Source organism: Adiantum capillus-veneris, chromosome 1 (genome assembly GCF_014529385.1).
Source record: "Adiantum capillus-veneris isolate H3 chromosome 1, ASM1452938v2, whole genome shotgun sequence".
Taxonomy (NCBI): domain Eukaryota; kingdom Viridiplantae; phylum Streptophyta; class Polypodiopsida; order Polypodiales; family Pteridaceae; genus Adiantum; species Adiantum capillus-veneris.
This window is the reverse complement of record NC_140931.1, coordinates 138595881-138618124: the sequence shown is the minus strand read 5'-3', so window position 1 is coordinate 138618124 and position 22244 is coordinate 138595881. Positions and strand designations below refer to the sequence as shown.

The 22244-nt window shown below is 47.1% G+C and overlaps 1 protein-coding gene across 4 annotated transcripts in view; it reads right to left on the bottom strand.

Annotated features, from left to right (window-relative positions):
• LOC147465662 (DNA topoisomerase, type IA, core) overlaps positions 1-22244 on the bottom strand; it is a 42531-nt gene that overhangs the window by 10453 nt on the left and 9834 nt on the right. Inside the window, exons 3-7 of one of the 4 annotated variants that reach the window (XM_086521243.1) lie at positions 18996-19117; positions 18755-18823; positions 17777-17880; positions 16701-16794; positions 16446-16545 (exon numbers count right to left, since the gene is read on the bottom strand). In XM_086521243.1, coding sequence (XP_086377369.1) covers positions 16446-16545; positions 16701-16794; positions 17777-17880; positions 18755-18781 — 325 coding nt within the window. In that variant the 5' untranslated portion in view covers positions 18782-18823; positions 18996-19117. Of the gene's footprint in view, positions 1-16445; positions 16546-16700; positions 16795-17776; positions 17881-18754; positions 18824-18995; positions 19118-22244 lie in introns of those variants that run through there. The other 3 variants (XM_086521249.1, XM_086521234.1, XM_086521256.1) reach the window with 3 other exon arrangements.

The following is a 22244-nucleotide window of genomic DNA, read 5'->3' as shown; positions in this document are numbered from 1 at the left end:
TTTGAAAACATGAGAGAAGGGAGAAGATCGACACAGTATTGGGGACCAGAAGATGGGCTGGTCCCCCCCCGTTAAGAGTATTCTTTTATTCAAGGAGAATTCTTATACAAGCACGAGAACCCGAGGAAACCCCTCCGTTCTGTAATCTTAGACCCGAAGGTCGTGCTTTCCCGTCATGGGCTTGGGCACAAGGCCGTTCCTTCCCGTAAGGGACTTAGGCGCGAGCCGTACTTTCCCGTAAGTGACTTAGGCGTGAAGCCGTACTTCCCGTGAAGGGCCTTCCCGTAAGACGGGAGATTCCTGCAAAACAAACCACACAAACATGCGACAACAATTCGTATGGCGAATCCACAATAGATACCTGTCGCTCTTGCGCGGGAAAAAGCGACTTCCGTGCTTCGTAGTCTCGCGATCTCTTGCGGCAGAGTCTTCTCTTGCTGATGTTGATACCTACCGTGAGTGAGGGCATGTGGTGCTTTTATAGCTCCCTGGCCACGGCACGAATAACTGCTCGCATAGAGATCGCGGCCTAGGTTTTTTTTTTTTTTTTTTTTTTTTTTTTGCGCTGTTCTACCCGAAATAGGGAGAGAGAATTCGCTGGCTGGTTTTGTTGCTTTATCTTCTAAGTGGCTGCCCACTTATTAAGTGGGCGGCCGGCATATTTTAAAATTGGTCTGAACCTGCCCAAAAACTCAATAAAACCTTATAAGTTAAAACCAATGCATTTAACAACACTTCCCAGGCGTCCCTGGATGCAACCACATGCACGAATGCAATGCAAACATAGATTCCTCGCGGGAAAGCGTCTGCCTTGCCGCGATTGTTCCTGCTTTTCGTAAAAAGCTTCATTGAACCCATCTTTATTCTTGTGCTTGCGTTCTTACGCGTATTTTCTTACTCAGTTCGGATTTCCTCCCGACTATGGATATTCCCTTTCCGATGCACCCGTCACCCACCTTGTGACGTATCAGGAATACCCATCACCTAGTCCTTTCCTACCGAACTTACGGTACAATCTCCTTCACGATGCTCTATGTCACCCATCCTATGACGCATCAGAGATGTCCGTTCCCGGATGGTCGGATACTTCTTTCCGATGCTCCCTGTCACCCATCCGATGTGACGCATCAGAAGTGCCCGTTCCTGGTGGCCTTACAAATATTCCCGTTCTCAGTGCTCCCGTCATTACTTTGAATGACGCACTAGGAATACTCTGTGCTCGGATGTCTCCAGTGAGAAAAGCCCTCTCACTTAAAATTCCAATAATTCATTTAGAATTATTTTTCCTTGGTGTTCCAAGCGAGGAAAACCCTCTCACTTATAAATCCAATAATTTATTTAGAATTATTTTTCTGTTAGATAAAGCCAATTTGGCAACACACTGCCTCTGAGAAAAACAGCAGCTCGAAACAAATCTTGGATCCTTCTCTTGCAAGTGATCTTTATGGCTTATGCCCTGTAAGACATGCGCGGTGAGGACGGGAGCGCGCCCGATGCGCGATGAAGGGTGGGACTGACTAATAAATCCGGGGTCGCCGCTGAGCCCACCATTCGACTTGCTCTTTCACCGACAAAGCAAGCGAGCCTAGCCGCAGAGGTGGAGCGCCTGCAGGCAACCTCCGTCATCTGCAAGATTCTCGGCACCAGACCCAACAGAGGAGAGTTGCGTGGTCTCCTCTAGGCCCGCCTTCTCGCAGAGGTGGGCATGATCTTGGACATTTAGTTCCTCAGACGCGGCTACTACCAAATAGAGTTTGAGACCTCCGAGATGGCGTCCAAGGTCATCGCGATGAGCCCTTTGACCACCATGTTATATGGGGTCGTTCCTATTGATGTTTTATATGCTACCCTATATGCCCATAATGTTGAATGCAACTTCGAACTTGCTGCCATCCCTCCTCCACTGGAGCCCCAAGCTCGAAAGGTGGCTCTGCCTGTGCTCTGCCTGTGTGCTCTGTCTCTGCGTGTGGCTGCTGGCCAACCCTTGAAGGCTAGGGCTAGGCCTGTGGTGTAGGTCGGGGCCTCCTCCGTGGACAGGCCTTCGCAAGATGGCCTATCTGTCGACAAATGAAGCACTGATTCGGGAGGTCTGAATACTCCACGCTCTGTCTAAACCAACCCCCACTCACCCGAGGAAGTAAGATGACCTTCGGAAGAGTGTGAGTGTCCCTAACCAGAACGCGAATTGAGGGAATGCCGGCCGCCTTGGCAGCTACTGAGGCTACCGTGCAAGGTGTCTCCAGGATAGTCCCAATCGTTGAGCCTATCCTGGACAAAAGTGGTAAGTACTCCCTCTTCAAACCAGGAAAGTAGACGGAGATGGGGAGGTCTGCCTCCTCTACCAGAACATCCGAAGCTGGGTCAAAGCCATGCCTCCACTGTCGAAAGTGGGCTCGAACGAAGGCAGGGGCCACAGCGACAGCCTGGCACTCAGAGTGGTCCTAAGGCGCTTGCCTAACAGCAGTGGGTTCCCACGGGGAACCGATTCGGTCCTCTTGAGCAGGACGAGGTCCCTGCTCCAGCCTCCACCTCAGCTTCAACCTCGCCAGCCCCCCCTCCCCTCGAGTTCCCACCCTCATCCCTCCCCCCCCGGGCCTCCTGCTCCCGCTGCCTCTCGTCCTCGCCCCTCTACCTTTGCCGATCCCCCTCGCCCCTCTTCTCCCCTACCTCCCCCTGCTCCTACACCCCCCCTCCCACTCCAGTCCCACAGTCGACCCAGGGGGCAGGGGTATCCCCGGCTGCTAGGAGATCTCTTGGCAACGCCTTTGCCACGAGTCGCTTCGCGAGAGAGGGACAGCCTTTCTTGCGACCCCCTCTTCTGGTACAGACGTCTCCCTTTGCAACAGTCCCTCGTGGTCTGACGAGCTTCGACATTCGGCACCGATGGGACTCCTTTGCCTACGACTTTACACGCTTTCTCGGCGACTCCTCATCAGACCTTGAGGCAGCCTACTTCAAAGTTCATGTTCTGTTCCTTGCAGCTAGGGGGATAGAGGCCTTGGACTCAGCCGTTGGCTTCTCTTTTCCCCTTTGCAGCAGGGACCAGACTGAGTGGACTCTCGACTTAGTGTTGGAGTGGCTACAGACATAGGCCCTAGAGTTCTCTCACCACATGGGAGACCTAAGAGCTGCAGACATGCTTCAGACTCTCTGGCCATTGGCCAAGTTTGCTATGACCCCTCCAGATGCAGCAGGATGTAGACACATTGTGGTTTACTTCTTTGCCGATACGCAGTGCCCGCCATGCTATGTACACATTCATGAGGACTCCTGGACAGAGGAGGTTGCTTTACGCACGGCTCGGTCTACTTGGGCTTGGGCCAGGCACTCTTTGCAGTCACGCCTATCTAGAGGATGCTCGCATGCGGATTACTCCCCTTCCAAGCCAGCCTCGAAGATAGCATGTTTAGCTGCTGCGGCAACATCTGTTCTCTCTTGCTCCCCATGAGGATCGTCTCATGGAACGTGCAGGGATTAGGTGGGCCCCAGTTTCAGCATCAGAGGGGCCGTTTGCGAAGGAGCTTCAGCGATGCCTTGTGGGAGGAGAGTGTGACCTCCTTATGCTACAGGAGCATCATCTATGTGAGAGCCGTATTAGACGATGTGGTCAGCTTTTGCGTGGACGATATGATACTTTTTGGTCAGCTGCTGTTGGACCTAGAGACATCCAGGGTGGGGTATGTATGACTATTGCAGATTCTTTGCAGCAAGCCCTTGTGGGCAGAGGGATTATTGTGCCAGGCAAGGCTCAGTGGATCACTATGCAGGTTCAGGGTTGCCTTGTGGGCTTCCTGAATATCTATGCGCCCAATGTGGCGAGTGCACGAGCAGAGTTTTGGTCACAGATTGTTAAGTCTCTGACGCGGCAGGCAGAGTAGTGGTGCATAGGGGGTGACTTCAATATGTTGGAGGACCCCTCTGACAGAATTGGTGGTAGCCATGCTACTGTGCATGGAGTTGAGGTGGCAGCTTGGGAGAGGTTTTGTATGACTGAGGGTTTCGGATGTGTGGCAGCACTCTAGCTTTGTGAGGCCCCCAGACAACCTGGCCTTCTCTCATTCGGACCGCAAAGTGGGAGGAGTGAATCTATCGCGGATAGATCGCTTCTACACTAGTGACCACTTCTGTGACTTGGCTGGGACAGTTGGCATTCTGACAGGGACTTCCTTCTCGGACCATGCACCAGTGATCCTCACAGTGGCAGATAGGCAAAGGAGAGGAAGCACGATGCTTCGCATCCCTGAGAGGGTCTTGCCGGACTCTACACTCAGAGAGCGAGTGGAGGCTCTTTGGACAGAGAGCTTAGACATACAGGATTCTCCTGCTGACAGAGTGGCCTCGGGACTAGCTCAACTTAGTCGTTTCTTTCTCCAGGAGTCTTTGGCTCGCCTAGCTGCAGCGAGAAAGGAGGAGCAACGTCTCCGACAGGGCGTTGCTTCCTTGCAAAGGATGCAGGAGCAGCATCCAGACAGTCCTCGGTTGGAGGAGCAGTTACAGTAGGCTAGCTAGGAGCTTGTTAGCACAGAGGAGCGGCGCCATGAGTTTGCTTTCCATCGACAGGCATCTCAGTGGACGCAGGTGAGTGACAAAGTGACTGGTGCTTTCTTTGAGGTAGTGGGACCTTGGCATACGCATGCCAAGGTTAGTCAGTTGAAGAGACCCGACGGGTCAGTTGCTTCTGAGCCAGAGGACATGCATGCAGTTGCTACTGACTTTTACCGTGAGTTACTGTCTGCAGAGCCTCAGTCAAAGCATCAGGATGCATGCAGGGAGCAAGTGTGGGCACAAATGCCTTGTCTTGTGACTGAGGAGAAGCGTCAGAGGCTTGAGTTGCCACTTCAGCTTGAGGAGTTGCACACGGCTCTAAGTGCACTCCCCCGTGGTAGCTGTCCAAGTGAGGATGGCTTGACTCCCAGTTTTCTCTTGGAGTATTGGGACTTGCTTGGCCCAGATCTCTGTAGTGCTTTTCAGTACATCTTGCACACAGGAGAGAGCCTGACAGCATGAGTGAGGGCCTAATCTACCTCATTCCCAAGGAGGGTGGCTCCTTGGATGAGATTCGACAGTGGCGCCCCATCGCCATCCTCAACTCAGCCTACAAAATTCTTGCCAAGGCTCTGAGTTTGAGGATTCAGCCACTTCTAGAGAGCCTTATACATGTAACTCAGACATGTTTTGTCAAGGAGCGTAGTATCCTTGACAACATCTTTACTTTTTGCGAGGCTTCTGCCCTAGCGCTCTAGCTTTGTGAGGCCCCCAGACAGCCTGGCCTTCTCTCGTTCGGACCGCAAAGTGGGAGGAGTGAATCTATCGCGGATAGATCGCTTCTACACTAGTGACCACTCGTCAGAGGCTTGAGCTGCCACTTCAGCTTGAGGAGTTGCACACGGCTCTTAGTGCACTCCCCCGTGGTAGCTGTCCAGGTGAGGATGGCTTGACTCCCAGTTTTCTCTTGGAGTACTCGGACTTGCTTGGCCCAAATCTCTGTAGTGCTTTTCAGTACATCTTGCACACAGGAGAGATGCCTGAGAGCATGAGTGAGGGCCTGATCTACCTCATTCCCAAGGAGGGTGGCTCCTTGGATGAGATTCGACAGTGGCGTCCCATCCCCATCCTCAACTCAACCTACAAAATTCTTGCCAAGGCTCTGAGTTTGAGGATTCAGCCACTTCTAGAGATCCTTATACATGTAACTCAGACAGGTTTTGTCAAGGAGCGTAGTATCCTTGACAACATCTTTACTTTTTGCGAGGCTTCTGCCCTAGCGCTCTAGCTTTGTGAGGCCCCCAGACAACCTGGCCTTCTCTCGTTTGGACCGCAAAGTGGGAGGAGTGAATCAATCACGGATACATCGCTTCTACACTAGTAACCACTTATGTGACTTGGGTGGGACAATTGGCATTCTGGCAGGGACTACCTTCTCGGACCATGCACCAGTGATCCTCACAGTGGCAGATAGGCAGAGGAGAGGAAGCACGATGCTTCGCATCCCTAAGAGGGTCTTGCTGGACTCTACACTCAGAGAGCAAGTGGAGGCTCTTTGAATACAGAGCTTAGACATACAGGATTCTCCTGCTGACAGAGTGGCCTCAGGACTAGCTCAACTTAGTCGTTTCTTTCTCCAGGAGTCTTTGGCTCGCCTAGCTGCAACGAGAGAGGAGGAGCAGCGTCTCCGACGGGGCGTTGCTTCCTTGCAGAGGATGAAGGAGCAGAATCCAGACAGTCCTTGGTTGGAGGAGCAGTTACAGCAGGCTCACCAGGAGCTTGTTAGCACAAAGGAGCGGCGCCATGAGTTTGCTTTCCCTCAACAAGCATCTCAATGGACGTAGGTGGGTGACAAAGTGACTGGTGCTTTCTTTGAGGCAGTGAGACCTCGGCATACGCATGCCGAGGTCAGTCAATTAAGTAGGCTCGACGGGTCAGCTGCTTCTGAACCAGAGGACATGCGTGCAGTTGCTATTGACTTTTACCATGAGTTACTGTCTGCAGAGCCTCAGTCAAAGCGTCAGGATGCATGCAGAGAGCAGATGTGGGCACAGATGCCTTGTCTTGTGACTGAGGAGAAGCGTCAGAGGCTTGAGCTGCCACTTCAGCTTGAGGAGTTGCACACGGCTCTTAGTACACTCCCCCGTGGTAGCTGTCCAGGTGAGGATGGCTTGACTCCCAGTTTTCTCTTGGAGTACTGGGATTTGCTTGGCCCAGATCTCTGTAGGGCTTTTCAGTACATCTTGCACACAGGAGAGATGCCTGACGGCATGAGTGAGGGCCTAATCTACCTCATTCCCAAGAAGGGTGGCTCCTTGGATGAGATTCGACAGTGGCGCCCCAACACCATCCTCAACTCAGCCTACAAAATTCTTGCCAAGGCTCTGAGTTTGAGAATTCAGCCACTTCTAGAGAGCCTTATACATGTAACTCAGACGGGTTTTGTGAAGGAGTGTAGTATCCTTGACAACATCTTTACTTTTTGGGAGGCTTCTGCCCTAGCGCGGCTCCATGGTGAGGATCTGGTGATTCTCTTCTCGATTTTGAGAAGGCCTACGACAGAGTTGACTGGGACTTTCTGGAGGGCACTCTGCGCAGGATGGGATTCTCAGATGCTTGGATCAGAGGGGTGTCAGCTTTGTACAGACGGGCACACAGTCAGGTACTTTTGTCAAGAGGTAGAGGTGATCGTTTCATGCTCACACGTTCGGTCAGACACGGATGCCCTCTTGCCCCCTTCCTCTTTCTGTTCTATGCTGAGGCGATGAGCAGGTTTTTGGTCTCACAGCAAGTTGGTTTACGCAGCTTAGCACTTCCTATTCGGCGAGATGAGCTATTGGACACTGAGTTTGCAGATGACTCGGCCTTGTACTTGGATGGCCAGGAGGCCAACCTTCACAGGTGTGAGCAGGCTCTAGAGACCTTTTGTTGTGCATCTGGCGCACTGATCAACTGGAGAAAGACAGTGGCTTTCTCGATTGGTAGTGCTCCTATGCCCGATTGGATGCCAGGTGAGGGTTTCAAGTGGATTCCCCTAGGGACTGCAATTCGGTACTTGGGCTGTCAGGTTGGTCTGGACTTGTCTCTCGAGCAGCAGACTGCTCTCCTCCTCCTGTCCATCAGGAGGAAGTTGTTGCATTGGAGCTCCGCACGACTTTCTCTAGCAAGCAGAGTTGTAGTGGCCAACCAGGTGTTGTCGGCTACTATGTGGTACATCACTTCTTGCTGGAGGGCATGAGAGGGGTGCAGAGCATGTGCCAGGACATTTCAGAGGCAGTACCAGTTGAGTGGCTCACACCTCTCCAACGAGCAGTGCCCAGATGGATGGGAGCCTTCACGCGAGTGGAGGTTCTCATCTCAGTTCGGGCTTGCTCAGAGACTATACCCTCCCTGTTTTTTGAGTTACAGAGTGAGGGACGCTTACACGAGTTGCAGTAGATTCTCCGCAGGTGGCAGAGTGCTGTTTTCAGAGGATCCGAGTGGTGGGCATCTGTGGGAGGACTTGTGTCATCGATCCTGACCCAGCAGCTCTTAAGACTGGTCACTGGAGACTGTGGGCTTGGGAGAGCTGTCCCCTGGCACCAGTACAGTGGGATCTTGGAGAGTGGCTTTGGAGGGACCCTTTCTCTTCTGCACCACCCAAGTGTCCCTTTCTTTCAGTACACTATTCGATTGGGACATCACATACTGGTAGCACAGAGAGAGGCTCGCCCTGCTACAGCACCTCATTGGTAGGAGGAGGGTCTCACAGTTGAGTTCTTGGCAGCTTTTTGGGAGAGGTTGTGGGACTCCAGACAGCCGAGGCGAGTCACTTTGTTTCAGTGGCTGGTCGCACACAGAGCTACAACAATTGGGAGCTGGCTTGTACATAGTGGTCTCTCGGCCGCATGTGCAGCTTGCGACCATCTTGTGGAGAGTCAGCGTCACTGTCTTTGGCACAGCAGGTGTGGCTTTGTGTTCTTCGGTTGATACCTGCTCTTTCCACGGCTCGGCAGTACACTTGGGGGGCAGCTGCTTGGTCCACTCTCACGGGCCCGGCACTTCAGTTTGAGCTATCTTCCACCAGCAGGACCATAGTGATGCAGGGGGGGTGACCTACACTCCAGCCTGCTACAGAGCTTACTCCACAGGAGTGGTGCAGTGAGAGAGAGGAGTGTTGGGAGCTCATCAGTGGCCTGACACTCTGGTTCATCTGGCGGGCCCGCTACTTCCGCATCTTTGAGGCTCGCCTTGTACCACCGGCAGAGACTGTTCGCGATCTGTGGCTAGAGCTGATCCATACTCTCAGAGGACAGCTTGAGAGACTCCAGGGCAGCTCTGACCGCATGCGGGAGTGCCGAGAGGCTTTCCTTCGACTCTCGTGTCCTAGGCCTTTTTTCACCATGGTCCAGGGTGTACTCAGATGACACTACCGTCCACCCGTGTGGCTTTTCCCTCCTCCCATTTCTTGATTTAGCCTCATTGTACATATGGTGTTTTTTCATTGGGAGAGTCTCCCCATCATGGTTGGTGTAGCCCTCTCTTGAAGAGGTGGTTGTAGCCCTATGGGAAATTCCATTAACTAATAGAAGAATCTTCTTAAAAGATATAAATCCGGGGTCGGAGCACAAAGCTACAATTTCCAATGAGCTTTGGAAGTTCGATTTTGCTCTGTCTGCTCTTTTGTAGGATCGGTATGCTTTCAGAAAAGCAACGCCTGATGCTCTGATACCACTATCACAAGACGGGCACCACGTGCCAATAGAAAAGAACAGACTGAACAGACTTTTAGCACTTCAATAACAACTGAACTGAAAGCGTGTGTGTGTGTGAGTGTGTGTGTGTGTGTGTGTGTGTGTGAGAGAGAGAGAGAGAGAGAGAGAGAGACGACACGCGACACGGAGTGGTGGAATTCCACCCCAGAGAGTATTGGCCCCAAACCTTGGCGCCCCTTTCGGTATTTCTTTATATTGCATCAACAAAGTACAAGCCAGTACTCTAGACTCTGCACCTTCTCCAAGAAGCATGCAAGAGAATGAGCCCATGGCCTCGTATTAAAAGGCCCTAGGCCCCAAAAGTAGCTTACATGAAAAGCCTTCAAACTCAAAAGCTTCTAGTCCAAAAGCAATGCGAAAAAGCCGTCAGCGTAAATCATGGAATTCCGTACAACTGCCACGTCAGCAATCAACGCAAAACGTGGAACTCCGTACAGTCTGCCACGTCAGCATGTCAGCGCAATTTCCAAAAGTCCGTACAAATTTGCCACGTCAACAGTCAGCGCGAAATCCTGGCTGGCCATAAGGATTTGCCACGTCATCAGTTGCTTCTGCTTCTTATGTTGCTTCTTCTAGGGTTGAGGCCCCTTGGCCGAGATTTGCAAGTTGGCTCCGTTCTTCAAGGCTTGACACGTCAACAGTTTGTGACAGGTGGGTGGCTCCGCCAGAAGGTGGAATATTCGGGACCCCCGAACCAATGTTTCATTTACAGACAGATGGGCCACTTAGCGAAGGCTTGTCCTCGCAGGAGATCTCGACTAGCATCGCATGCTCAGCCCTCCAAGGTTGAACATGCACAGCAGACAGGTACCCAGGACACAGACTGGCACCTCGTCAAAGGCCAGTGACCAGCTAGCTGATGGCTGACAACAGGTCCATGGCCGGCGTCGACAGGGAAGGGCTCACCACACCACCCACCCTGGTGGCCGCCCTCTTGGAGCCCAGCAGCATTGGGCTTTGACATGAACCATTTTGACCCTTTGCAGCAGGATTCCCCTAAGGAGCCACCCTCCACCTCAGCTTCACTGCCGCCAGCCCCTCCCCCCCCTCCGTCTACCGACACCTTTGTTTCGCCTCCACCTCCCCCTCCCCCCCCCCCCGAGCTTCATCACCCAACCCATCTCATACTCCTCCAACACACGGGATCTGGACACTCATCTACAGCTCAGATCTACAGCTCAACACTCTCTTGATAGTACTTTCACTCCGAGCCGAAAGGCTCGAGAGAGACATCCCTACTTGAGGACACCACTTCTAGGACACGTCTCTCCTTTTGCGTCAATCCTTCGAGGGCTGACCAATTTGACGTTGGCCGATGGTGGGATTTCTTTGACTACAGTTTCGCCGATTCCTCGGCAACCAATCTTCAGACCTTGAGACAGCTTGTTTTCGAGTACATGTTCTTTTTCTAGCCGCTAGAGGCATCGAGGCTTTGGATACAACGGTAGACTTCTCCTTCCCGTTGTGTGGCAAGAATCACACAAAGTGGACTTTGCACACAGTCCTTGACTGGCTTCACGTCCAAGCTTTAGAGTTCTCACATCACACAGGGGACCTCGGGGTGACTGTTACAGACACTTTGGCCGCTAGCCAAGTTCAGTATGACACCACCGGATGCAGTTGGATGTAGGCACATTGTGGTTCACTTCTTCGCTTACACTTAAGAGTACTCCTTGCTATGTATATGTACATGAGGATTCTTGGACAGAGGATGTAGCCCTACGGACTGCACGCTCTGCTTAGGCCTGGATGGGACAGTCGCTACAGACACGTCTATCTCTCGGTCGCTTGGATGCGGATTACTGCCCATCCAAGCCGGCCTTGAAGATAGCGAGGTTGGTTGTTGTTGCAGCATCGGTTTTTTCTCACTAATCCCATGAGGATTGCCTCATGGAATGTGCAAGGTTTAGGTGGACCTTAGTTTCAGCGTCAAGAGGGGTCGCTTGCCTCAGAAGCTTCAGAGATGCCTTGTGGGTGGTATGATTGATATACTTATGCTTCACGAGCACCATCTTTGCGAGAGCCGTATTTTGCGTTGTGGTCAGATTCTGTGTGGCCATTATGAGATCTTTTGGTCGGCTGCTTTTGGGCCTGGAGGCATCCAAGGAGGTGTATGTATGACTACTCCAGCCTCATGGAAACATGCCATTGTGGGCAGAGGTATTATTGTGCCAGGTAGGGCCCAATGGGTTATTATGCAAATTCACAGTAGCCTCATGAGTTTCCTAAACATCTATGCGCCCAACCATGCAAGTGCACGAGCTGTAGTCTGGTCACATATTGTGGAGTCTCTACCTCATGCAGAGCAGTGGCATTCCTTCCTTAGAGCGGATGCAAAAGCGCCACCTCGCAGTCCTTGACTGGAGAAGCAAATGTAGCAGGCTCGACAGGAGCTCATCACCATTGAGGAGCCGCGTCATGAGTTTGCCTTCTATTGTCAGGCATCTCAGTGGGCCCAGGTGGGCGACCGAGTTAGTGGTGGCCATGCATGCACCAGTGTTTGTCAGTTGAGGAGACCTGATAGATTGGCTACAGTTTGCAGGCGTTCCCGAGGAGATTCAGAGCATCCAGTTACGTGGCATGAGGGGGGTGCACAGGATATTACAGAGGCTATACCTGCTGAGTGGCATACCTCTCTTGAGACGGTAGCTCCCAGCTGGATGGCAGCTTTCACGCGATTGGAGGTCCTCATTGCAGTTAGGGCTTGCTCAGAGGCAGGACCCTACATGTTTTTCAAGGTTCACAGAGAGGGTCGTCTGCACAGAGTCTCAGTAGAGGCACCACAGATTGCAGAGTGTTGTTTTCAAAGGATCCGAGTTGTGGGCATCTATTGAAGGACTTGTGCCATAGATCTCGACCCGGCAGATCTTGAGTCACGACACTGGCGCTTTGGGCTTGGGAGAGCCGCCCTTTGGTACGAGTGCAGTTGGACTCAGAAGAGTGGTTCTAACAAGAACCTTTCTCTTCAGCCGATCACCCACAGACCCCTTTCTTTGAGTACACAGCTCGTTTAGGATGCCACACATTGGCAGCACGGAGCGAGGCTCGCCCTGCTACAGTACTTTACTGGCAGGAGGAGGGTCTCACAACCACGTTCTTGTCAAGGTTTTGGGCGCGGTTGTGGGACAGCAGACAGCCGAGAAGAGTTACCATGCGCATAGAGCTACTGGAGTTGACAGTGAGTTGGTACACAACGGCTTCTCGGCAGAATGTGCAGCCTCTGGCCACACATTGCAGAGTCAACGTCATGGCACACCAGGTTTGGCTTCGGATTCTTTGGTTGATACCAGCACTTTTCCACAACCGGACAGTACACTTGGGGTGCTGCAGCTTGGTCCACACTCACGGGCCCTGCGACCAGCAGGATGATAGTGATGCAGAGGGGTCGATCTACATTCCAACCTGCCACAGAGCTCATCCCCCAAGAGTGGTGCAGTGACAAAGAGTGGTGTTGGGAGCTCATCTGTGGCCAGACACTAGTTCATCTAGCGGGCCCGCTGCTTTCGCATCTTCAAGGTTCATCCTCTCCCACCGGCAGAGACTCTTCATGACATTTGGCTGGAGTTGATCCATACACTCAGGGGCCAGTTTGAGAGACTTCGGAGCAGCTCCGACTGCATGGGGGAGCGCCGCAAGGCTTTCTTGCGACTCTGGCGCCCAGGGCCTTTCTTCACCATGGTTCAAGGCGTGCCAAGATGGCATTACCGGCCACCAATGTGGTTGTTTCCCCCTCCCATCTCGTGATTTAGCCCTCATTGTATATACTTTGTTTTCTCACTGGGAGAGTCTCCCCATGTTTCTTGTGTAGCCCTCTCTTGGGCAGTTTTATTAAGTAATGGAAGGATTTTTTTCTTCAAAAAATAAAAATAAAAAATTTGTTAAATTTGTAGACAAATGAGTGAATCAATGGAGCCAGCTGGTAAGCCTGAAGGCTGATCTCCCAAGTAGGATGTCGTTATAGGTACCATCACATGCGCTCTCTCATGGGCCGCTGGATCATGGCATCAATCTCCTCCTCTGTGAAGAGCCGCTCTATGCCTCTCAAGAATGGCCTAAATGAGGCAAAGGTCAATATATCATCAACGCGATCTGTCGAGGATATATTTACCTTTTACAATAAAATTAAGTGCGAGTCCCGAAGTAGATTCTTACTGATCAGGACCATAAAGTTAAAGCAAGCTGTGTAACTGAAATATTTTGAAGTTAAGAGATTATAAAGCCATAGATGCACAATAAATAAATGCATAGTTGTATCAAGATGCTTCTTAAATTGCCATCGTTTCAAAAAATCCTTGGGTGGTTCATCTACATCCACAAGTCCAACATGCTAGAATTTTCATAATTATAGGGGAAGTCGGGAGTTGTTCTTATGAGAGGTCTTGTGAAAATGAGCTATGACATGACCCAATCGTACTATAATAACAAATGGACCAGATACACAAGTCTCAAGAAGCACAATTCTGTGAGAGCATACAATTTCAATATTTTGATGTTTGCACTTACTTTCTTTTGTTATTCTTTCAATTATGAGCTGCAATTGAGAACAACTACTTTGATTCCAGAGGCCTGTATATGACAAGTTCTAGAGTGTTCCTAGGGAGCTGAGAGAATCTGTGGAATTCTAGACTGTCTTTAGGCCCGCAACCTACTTTTGGATGATGATCCTAACCAAACTTTAGTTAGCGTATTCACTCAGCAGCTGCCAATTGCATCTCTCTAGGTGCCAAAAGTCTCTTAAAAATTTGGTGCTCCCTCTGTAACCTCCAGATGTATAGTTCACTGACGCTAGCGCTATTGCATTAGCAAGGCTTTTAGGCAGGGTAGATATTTGAACCTGCCTCTCTTTTAAATTCACTGGCTGCATTTCTAGTACCTGCGCTAGTGCTTTCTTTTGATTTATCACCTCGAAACATTTCCCCACCTAGTTTTTCAGCCAGGGCCTATAAAAGAGACCCTCAACTCACACAAATTTTCGGATTAGCTTGGAAGCACTATCACACAGCCGCCCTGACTAAAGCCAAGCATTCCTAGTAAAAGAGACCCTCAACTCACACAAATTTTCGGATTAGCTTGGAAGCACTATCACACATCCGCCCTGCCTAAACTGCCTAAAGCCAAGCACTCCTGGTACATTGTACTCAAATGTTGCCTTAATAAAACAAGCACCTGTGGAGGAACTAACACTGTCCGTCAAGGGCCATCTTCAGAACACTCTAGCTCTGTGTGCCATATCATTCCTTTGAGTTTCCATTCTTTTAGGATCCTTTTGCTGTTAAATTTACAATTATTCATCAGTTTTGAGTTGCAGAAATTGCAGAGCGTGACTCCACCCTTCTGTCTGTTTGACAGAGATTTGGTTGCAGCTGTCCAAAATACAGATTTCAGCTGAGTTTTTATATTCTCCAGAAGCTATGTGTGCCCCAAGTTAATAGCCATATCAATCACTCAATTCCCATACATCATGAAACTTCAACTTATCCACTTTGACCTCGAATTTCACCTTAACACTAGTTTGGTACCAAAACGGGACACTTAAGTGTCCTTTTTTTACAAATTGAAATTAAATGCTACTTGCACTAGACGTTGTATTTAAGAAAACCCTCTTGATATGCTTAAATATATTAGCTAGAGGGTCTTTTAAAAATATAACCTTGCATTTTAGAATCTACCATAATCAAGAACTATACTCATGAGTCATCACGTTGACCCTTGTAAGACTATGATTGATGCTTTGAAAAAATCAACTTTATAAGCTCAAGAAAAAAATGAAGCGACCTTGCAGAAAATTTCACGTGACTTTTTCACAATTGTGTTATAGATAATTGAAACTTTCATGTGCAAAAAAAAAACACCTTAGAGTATATAAAAAAAATGGAAAGTTCTACGTGGTTGATATGGCCATTTCAAGCATATCGTTGTATACAAAGAACAATATGTTTTTGATGTATTTGTGAGTTTTAGAAAGTGATACATTGCTGACCCTTTCCATTGAGGACTCAAGGTGACAAGTAGAAGAGCTTTGGTATGCAACAATTATTGGATCATTTTAAATATTCAAAACTATCTAAGATAAAAATTTAATATTTTCATTCTTGATACACAAACATTAAAAACCTCAAACAATATAGGTCAACTAAATGTATCAAAGTACGCGGTACATACACAATTGGGATTCCTAAAACCTTGGTTTCAATGATATTATGGAGAACTCAAGATTTTCAAGAGTTTTTGCACAAATAAAAATTCAAGATAGAGTTCAAGCAATGAGATTTAACTGAGTTAGGGAGTCAAAAAGATACGTAGTTTCTTGGTTTCAACATATAAAGTCATTTGTAGTTGTCAAATTGCACTAGAATATCTCAATTCCATGAGGGGACCTTTGGAAAACTAAAATTATGCTCTTATTCAACACGTGCCCAAGTATGAAATTATGTCTATTACTTGCGTGTGACTTGGAAACTAGTCTTTGAAGGGGATTCCATTGTTTTGTTACACTAAGCACTAACACTTGGCTTTTATAAACATAAAAACGACCATCTCTACAATAAGATATAAGAATTTTATGATTTTTTTGGCAAAAAGGCTTGAAATTTTACTAAAATCTATGACTTAGAACTTACCATAATTCTCTCCATAGAGATTGTATTTTGACATGGAAAAAAATCCAATGTTTTCTTTCCCTCGTAACCAACCTATGGTAGAAGCAAGGTGTAAAAAACTTCTTTCTACCTTGACAAATAAATTGCCAAATCTTGGTAGGAAAATAGGACAATAGTGTGTCTCGGGACACTTAAATGTCCAATTACAGGACTAGTGTTAAAGCCTGTAAAATCTCAGCTTCAGCCTGTATTACAACAAGTTATCACTAGCCCTTTCAGAACTTTCGTACGCATACAATTCTCCATTCTCCTCTCAAGGCCTAATAAGCCTCAGCCAGAAATTGTCTGCTACCTAAAAATGAGTGGCAAAGCTCTATTCAGGTGTTCTCTCCATATTTTTTCGGTAACTCTTGCTTGCTTGTTCAGAGATAAAACCCACAAAAAACGAACATGCCAAAAATAACCCTGTGCTTCGGTTCGTGTGAGTATGGAACAGACCGATCGATACTTCTAATATCAGCACAAATATGAATAGAAATTTAAGCGGTTGAACGTTTCATCGCTGGCCAATTGGAGAAGGGAAAAAGATTTGAGTAGGTGAAATTACCTTCAAAACATATGTTTTCCCCTTCACGGTCACAGTCGAGCCAAAGAACTAGGTAATCACTTCCACGTGCTTCCTGTTGCAAGTGCTTGCACACGTGCGCCTTTTCCATCAACAGCACATTGATTAGAGAGAAGGAGACTCGTGTGTCTACAAGGTAAGAACTTTGGCACAAAAACATCACATAAACTTGCACGAAAAGCAAGAAATATACAATCTGCCCCTGCGACATCACAAGCAGAAATTTGTGTTACTCACCTTGGGATTGGCTTCTGATTTCATTATTGGAGCTTGAAATAGATCTTGTGGGTCAGTCATTTCCCAGCTCTGATATTTCGGAGGAAAGTCCACACTGGAAGCAAAGATACACACTAAGCCATATATACAGTTTTGCACACCCCACGAGACAAGCTTCTTTAGCATCTCTGGGGATTTCTGTACACAGTAATACAGATATGACATTTTCAAAAAATAAGGGGGGAAAAAACACATGAAGCAGCACTGAAGTAGAAAATGATGAAACAAAAGTGTATATACCATCTAACAGCACATAAACATAGTGTTCAACAGCCAAAAATGTAACATGCAACAACGACACTAGATTTGACAAACTGTCGTTCAGAGTCCCTGCAACATTGAAGGTGATAAATTTGATACAAAAATGTGATACAGACTATAAGCTGTCACAATCGATCTGATTAAGCTAACAATTTGATTTCTATGTAGATAGATAAACACATGTATATTTTTGTGCCTACAAGTTTGTACACCCCACACAGCTATGACATTCTTCAAAAAAAATTACACTAAGCAGCACTGAAGCAGAAAAAGACGAAACAAAAGTGTGTAACCATCTAACGGCACATAAACATAGTGTTCAACAGTACATCTGATACAATATCCAGAATGCAGCCAAAAATATAGTGTGCACAAATTACACTAGACTTAACAAAGTGTGTCCTTCAGCGTCCCTAGACACATGTAGATTTCTATGGTCGTGTCTACAATTTTGTACACCCCACAAGACAAGCTTCTTTCTGCATCTTTGGGGATTTCTGTACACAATAATACAGATATGGAAAGACTATAAGCTGTAACAATCAATATGATTAGGCTGACAAATTTGATTTATATGTAGATAGATAAACACATGTGCATGTTTGCGATATGTGGATGTGTGTACAAACTGGTTCCATACACAAACACAATGTACAAAAACGTAAACGTAGCAATCTTTCATTTTCGATGTCAGCTGCCAGGAGTTAAGACACAGAGCAACCTATTGTTTGATTGCCTCGAGTTATTATACCAACATCCAGACTTCCATGTATTACCTGAACACATGCCCAATAACTGAGGTGATCTTAAAACGTGTTGTCGTGCCTCTAAAGTTCCCACTGAATTCATGAACTTCCAAATATGATCGCCTTGATATAGCCTGCCACAAAAAAACACTTTCCCCTTGATTGAAATGGAAGACAAACACAGTATAGATAAAGCAATTGCAGCATAGAAAAAGGGGAAAGTGGTATGTGGTGTGTCTTTATGTGGGGGTTTTTTTTCTCTGTGGAATGTACTCTAGAGAATTTTTCCGCTCAAGTTTGGATATATAGGTTTTCTAACACACTCTTTGTAAGGAAACTCCTTGGTTCATACTTGCACGATACGTTTGCAACTCAACGTATTGACCAGTCTGAATATTAAGCAGACTCTCTGGGCAGAGTTGTGTGTACCGCCGGAATTAGCCGCGGATAAGAGGGGTAGATTGGTTCGGCTTTCCAAGCAGGGTGCGTGCGCATCGCAGAAATTTTCGGTCAAAATCAGTAAGTCCATTGAATGAAATTTGTACGTACTCTACAATATCCCTCATAAATACCCCCGTCTATATGAAAAGTCGTCAATTTCAATTAAGTTCTCAGTTCTCCAATTGATTGACACGCAATGATACCAACGGCTTCACCCAATTCCACTAAATTGAATGGGCAAGACTCCGATTGTAACAGGACTAACAAATCCGGAACATGCTTTTGTGTGTCAAGGAGAACGTGTATTGGTTGCAAAGATGCTATAAAGCGACTAGTCTCTGATATCTTGGTTAAAAGTGGCACCACATCTGGCATCCCAGTAGACATGGTTTGCCAATACACGTCCTACTATTCCTGATGCCAAATTGTTCCAAGAAATCCTCGTCTTCATTCGCCAGTATTTGAAGTTAAAAAAGCGATACTTCTACCAATTTCACAATCCCTCTTGCATACAATGATATGTTGAACTTTGAAATCCTCTTCACGAACCAGAACTTCAAAACTTACAATTGGAACATCAAGTATATCAGACATCAAGGAATCGAAGAAAGCATAAATATCTTCTAACTTCCAAATCTGCAACCACGCCTTAATTGTTCAAGAAACGTCACTTCAGAAACTTGCAATGTTTTCACCATCTTCACTTGGCAACATTGACTCGTCACCAAAAGACAATAAATCCAAGTATTCATTCAGTAAAAAAAATTGTATTTGAATCTGGAATTAGATCTAGTGCACAATCACTTACAACCAGTTGGTCGACTCGTAAAGCTATGGCTTTGACAACTATCTCAGTACTTTGAAGTCCTCATAAAATCAGTTCACGTCCATCCTTGAACAGATTGATGGCATGCCCTCAAAAAGTAACAACTGAGGTTAACCAAGCAAAGTTGCATTGAAATAAACATGACCTTAAAATCCAAATGACCTTGATAATCTTGAAAGACAAATTGCAACTCTTGAAATGTCACACCACAAGTCAAAAATGAGCCAAAAGCTAACTCAAGTCATATCATTGTGAGGTCTTTTTGGGTTGGCAAGCAAAGCTGATGAACCAAGCTTGTATTGGCGAAGGTATTGGAGCATCCACTATCCACTACGATATGAATGGAGCAACCATTGAGAAATCCAAGACAACCGAAAGACCTGATTGGGGAGGATCACTGGAACATGGGAATTACTCTAAGCATTCTTCATGAGAATGGTACTATCATCTGAGACATGAATACTATTGACCTCCCATTTTCCTCTATCCTTAGCAGCAACATGGTTTCTAAATTTGATGATGCTTCGACTTTGAATTTCTCCTCAAATCAGCGGAATACGGCTGCTTGGGGCATTCACAGCATTGATAATCACCTGCACAAATGGTGCGAAATCCTTCTTTCTTGGCTTTTGAGAACTACTTGAAGAAGAAGCTTGCTAGCCATCGTATAGTTCCATTTAGCCCATTTGTTTGATTATTTATTTTGTGTATTTTTCTCAATTTATTTGGGCTGGGTCGGGCAACTTTCTATGGGAAGTATAAAAGGGCCCCTGAGGCTATCACATTGTACCCATCTATCTGGTCAGAGTTGATTGGAGCAATCTCAAGCTTGACTTGTGAATCTCTCTCTATTTTCTCTCTCTCACTCTCATACATGTTTGCTGCTACGAGTGTTGCCCATCTACACTTCCGCATTGTGCTATTCTAGAGCTTGGACATCTCTTTGGATTCATCTAGTCAGTCCCAGTTTCTCCCAGGAAAAAGTGTTAGGGAGTGAGGGTTGTTTCGTGGGTGTGCCCGGCCTCTTTGAGGTTGTTTTCTCATGTCGGGATGTGTTTAGCCATGATTAGCTTAGGGTTTTGGCTTTGTTCCACTACCAGAGTATTGTCACTGCTCTTAGAAAGCAACTGAATTCATGAAAGATTTGGGGGCAGCTGAACACATTTTGGGCATGCCGATTAGAAGGGATAGAGAGAAACGCTTGTTATTTTTCTCTCAAGACAAGTACAATGGCAAAGTACTTGAAAGGTTTAATATGGCTGATGCTAAGCCTCTTGGTGTGCCTTTACCGCCACACACAAGGCTTAGCAAAGCTGACTGTCCCAAAGATGATGTAGCTACAAAGGCTATGAAGGGTATACCTTATGCATCAGCTTGTGGATCTCTGATGTATGTCATGGTTGCCACACGGCCTGACATTTCTCATGCAATGGGAGTTGTCAGCAGATTTATGTCTAATCTTGGCAAACCACATTGGGAAGCAGCGAAATGCATTTTTTGGTGCTTAAAAGGTACAAGGAGCAAAGTATATGCTACGGAAAGGGTACAGTCGAATTGCGAGGATTCTGTGATTTAGACACGGCAGGAGATCTCACTCAGAAATACACCAGTAGATATGTCTTTACACTTGCTGGTGGGGCTATTTCTTGGTGTTCAAGGCTACAAAAGATTGTGGCACTGAGTACTACAGAGGCTGAATATATTTCAGCCACAGAGGTTGTCAAAGATGCTATTTGGCTTGGCCATCTAGTTAGAGATTTCGGTGTCACGAGAGACGGGCACCACATGCCAACAGAAAAGAACAGACTGAACACTTTTAGCACTTCAAATAACAATTGATCTGAAAGAGATAGAGAGTGCACGACACACAAGATGAGGAGTGGCGGAGTTTCACCCCGAGAGAGCACTGGCCCCAAACCTTGGCACCCCTTTCGATATTTCTTTATATTGCTTGAACTCAGTACAATGCCGGTACTCCACCCTCTGCACCTACGTACTAAAGCGTGTCAGAGAATGAGCCCTCTGCACATATTTAAAGGCCCTTGGCCCATGAAAAGCAATTACATGAAAAGCTTCAAACTCAAAAGCATCTGGTCCAAAAAGCATCTTGCCAAAAAGCTATCAGTGCAAAACACGGAATCCCGTACACTGCCACATCAACACATGTAAGCGTAAAACACGGAAATCCATACACTGTCACGTTGGCACCTGCCACCGCAAAATCCAAGCATCCATATAGTTGCCACGTCAGCATGTCAGTGTAAAATGCACGTTGTCCGTGTAGGATGCCACGTCATCAGTGGATTTCCTGAGGGAGTTGAGGAGTGTGTGTGTGTGTGTGGTCCTGCTTTATTTAATCTCTTTAGGCCCCCTGGGCCCCTTCAAACGGGTCCCGCAAGTTGGTAAAACTTCTTATGCTTCTTCTTCTAGGGTTTAGGCCCCTCGGCCGGGATGTGCAGGTTGGCTCCGTTCTTCAGTGGCTTGACACGTCAGTAGTTTGTGACATACCCCCTTCTTCAAAGAAAGTAATCGTCTGCAATTACGGTATATCTGCAAAACATATACCTTCATAAGTTCAGAATAGTCTGAACTCACGAATTATAAGAGAGAATAAAGCACTCATAAAACTATAAAAGCAAGGTACACAAGAAAAGAAAAAAAAAACTAAATCACTTTATTTGCTATGAATCAAAACTAGATAAAACAAAACATTATTAACTTAAAAATGTTTTTAGAAAAGGCAAGCGCAAAATAAGTTGACAGCTTACTTGGCTAAAACTTAAAATAAGTACTCAACTTTATCTGCAAAACAACTCAAGTTAGCTCAAAAATTTCTGAGGGTCATTCCGAAGGACATTCCGGGGACAATCCCAGGGACAATCTGTTTTCTCATTCCAAATCAGAGCTCTTGATATCCTGGGTCGTTAGCTTCCCAGAAAAATCTCATCCAATAAGGAGTTTCGTTCCAAATTGGAGCTCTTGATATCTAGGGTTGTTGGTTTCCCAAAAAAATCTCATCCATTAGAGAGTATTCAGTGGTTGGCACATCACAATGCAACACAAATGCTTACATATGCATGTTACAAGACACAACGAACAGCACCGCTGAGCACTCCCCCGAGACAGACGGTCTGCAAAATGAAGTTATTCAACGACTACCTCGTCACTCCCCTTGCAAATAACTTAAAAAGGTCCGGGCCATGAGCTCAGAGGACAGATACAACCAAACGC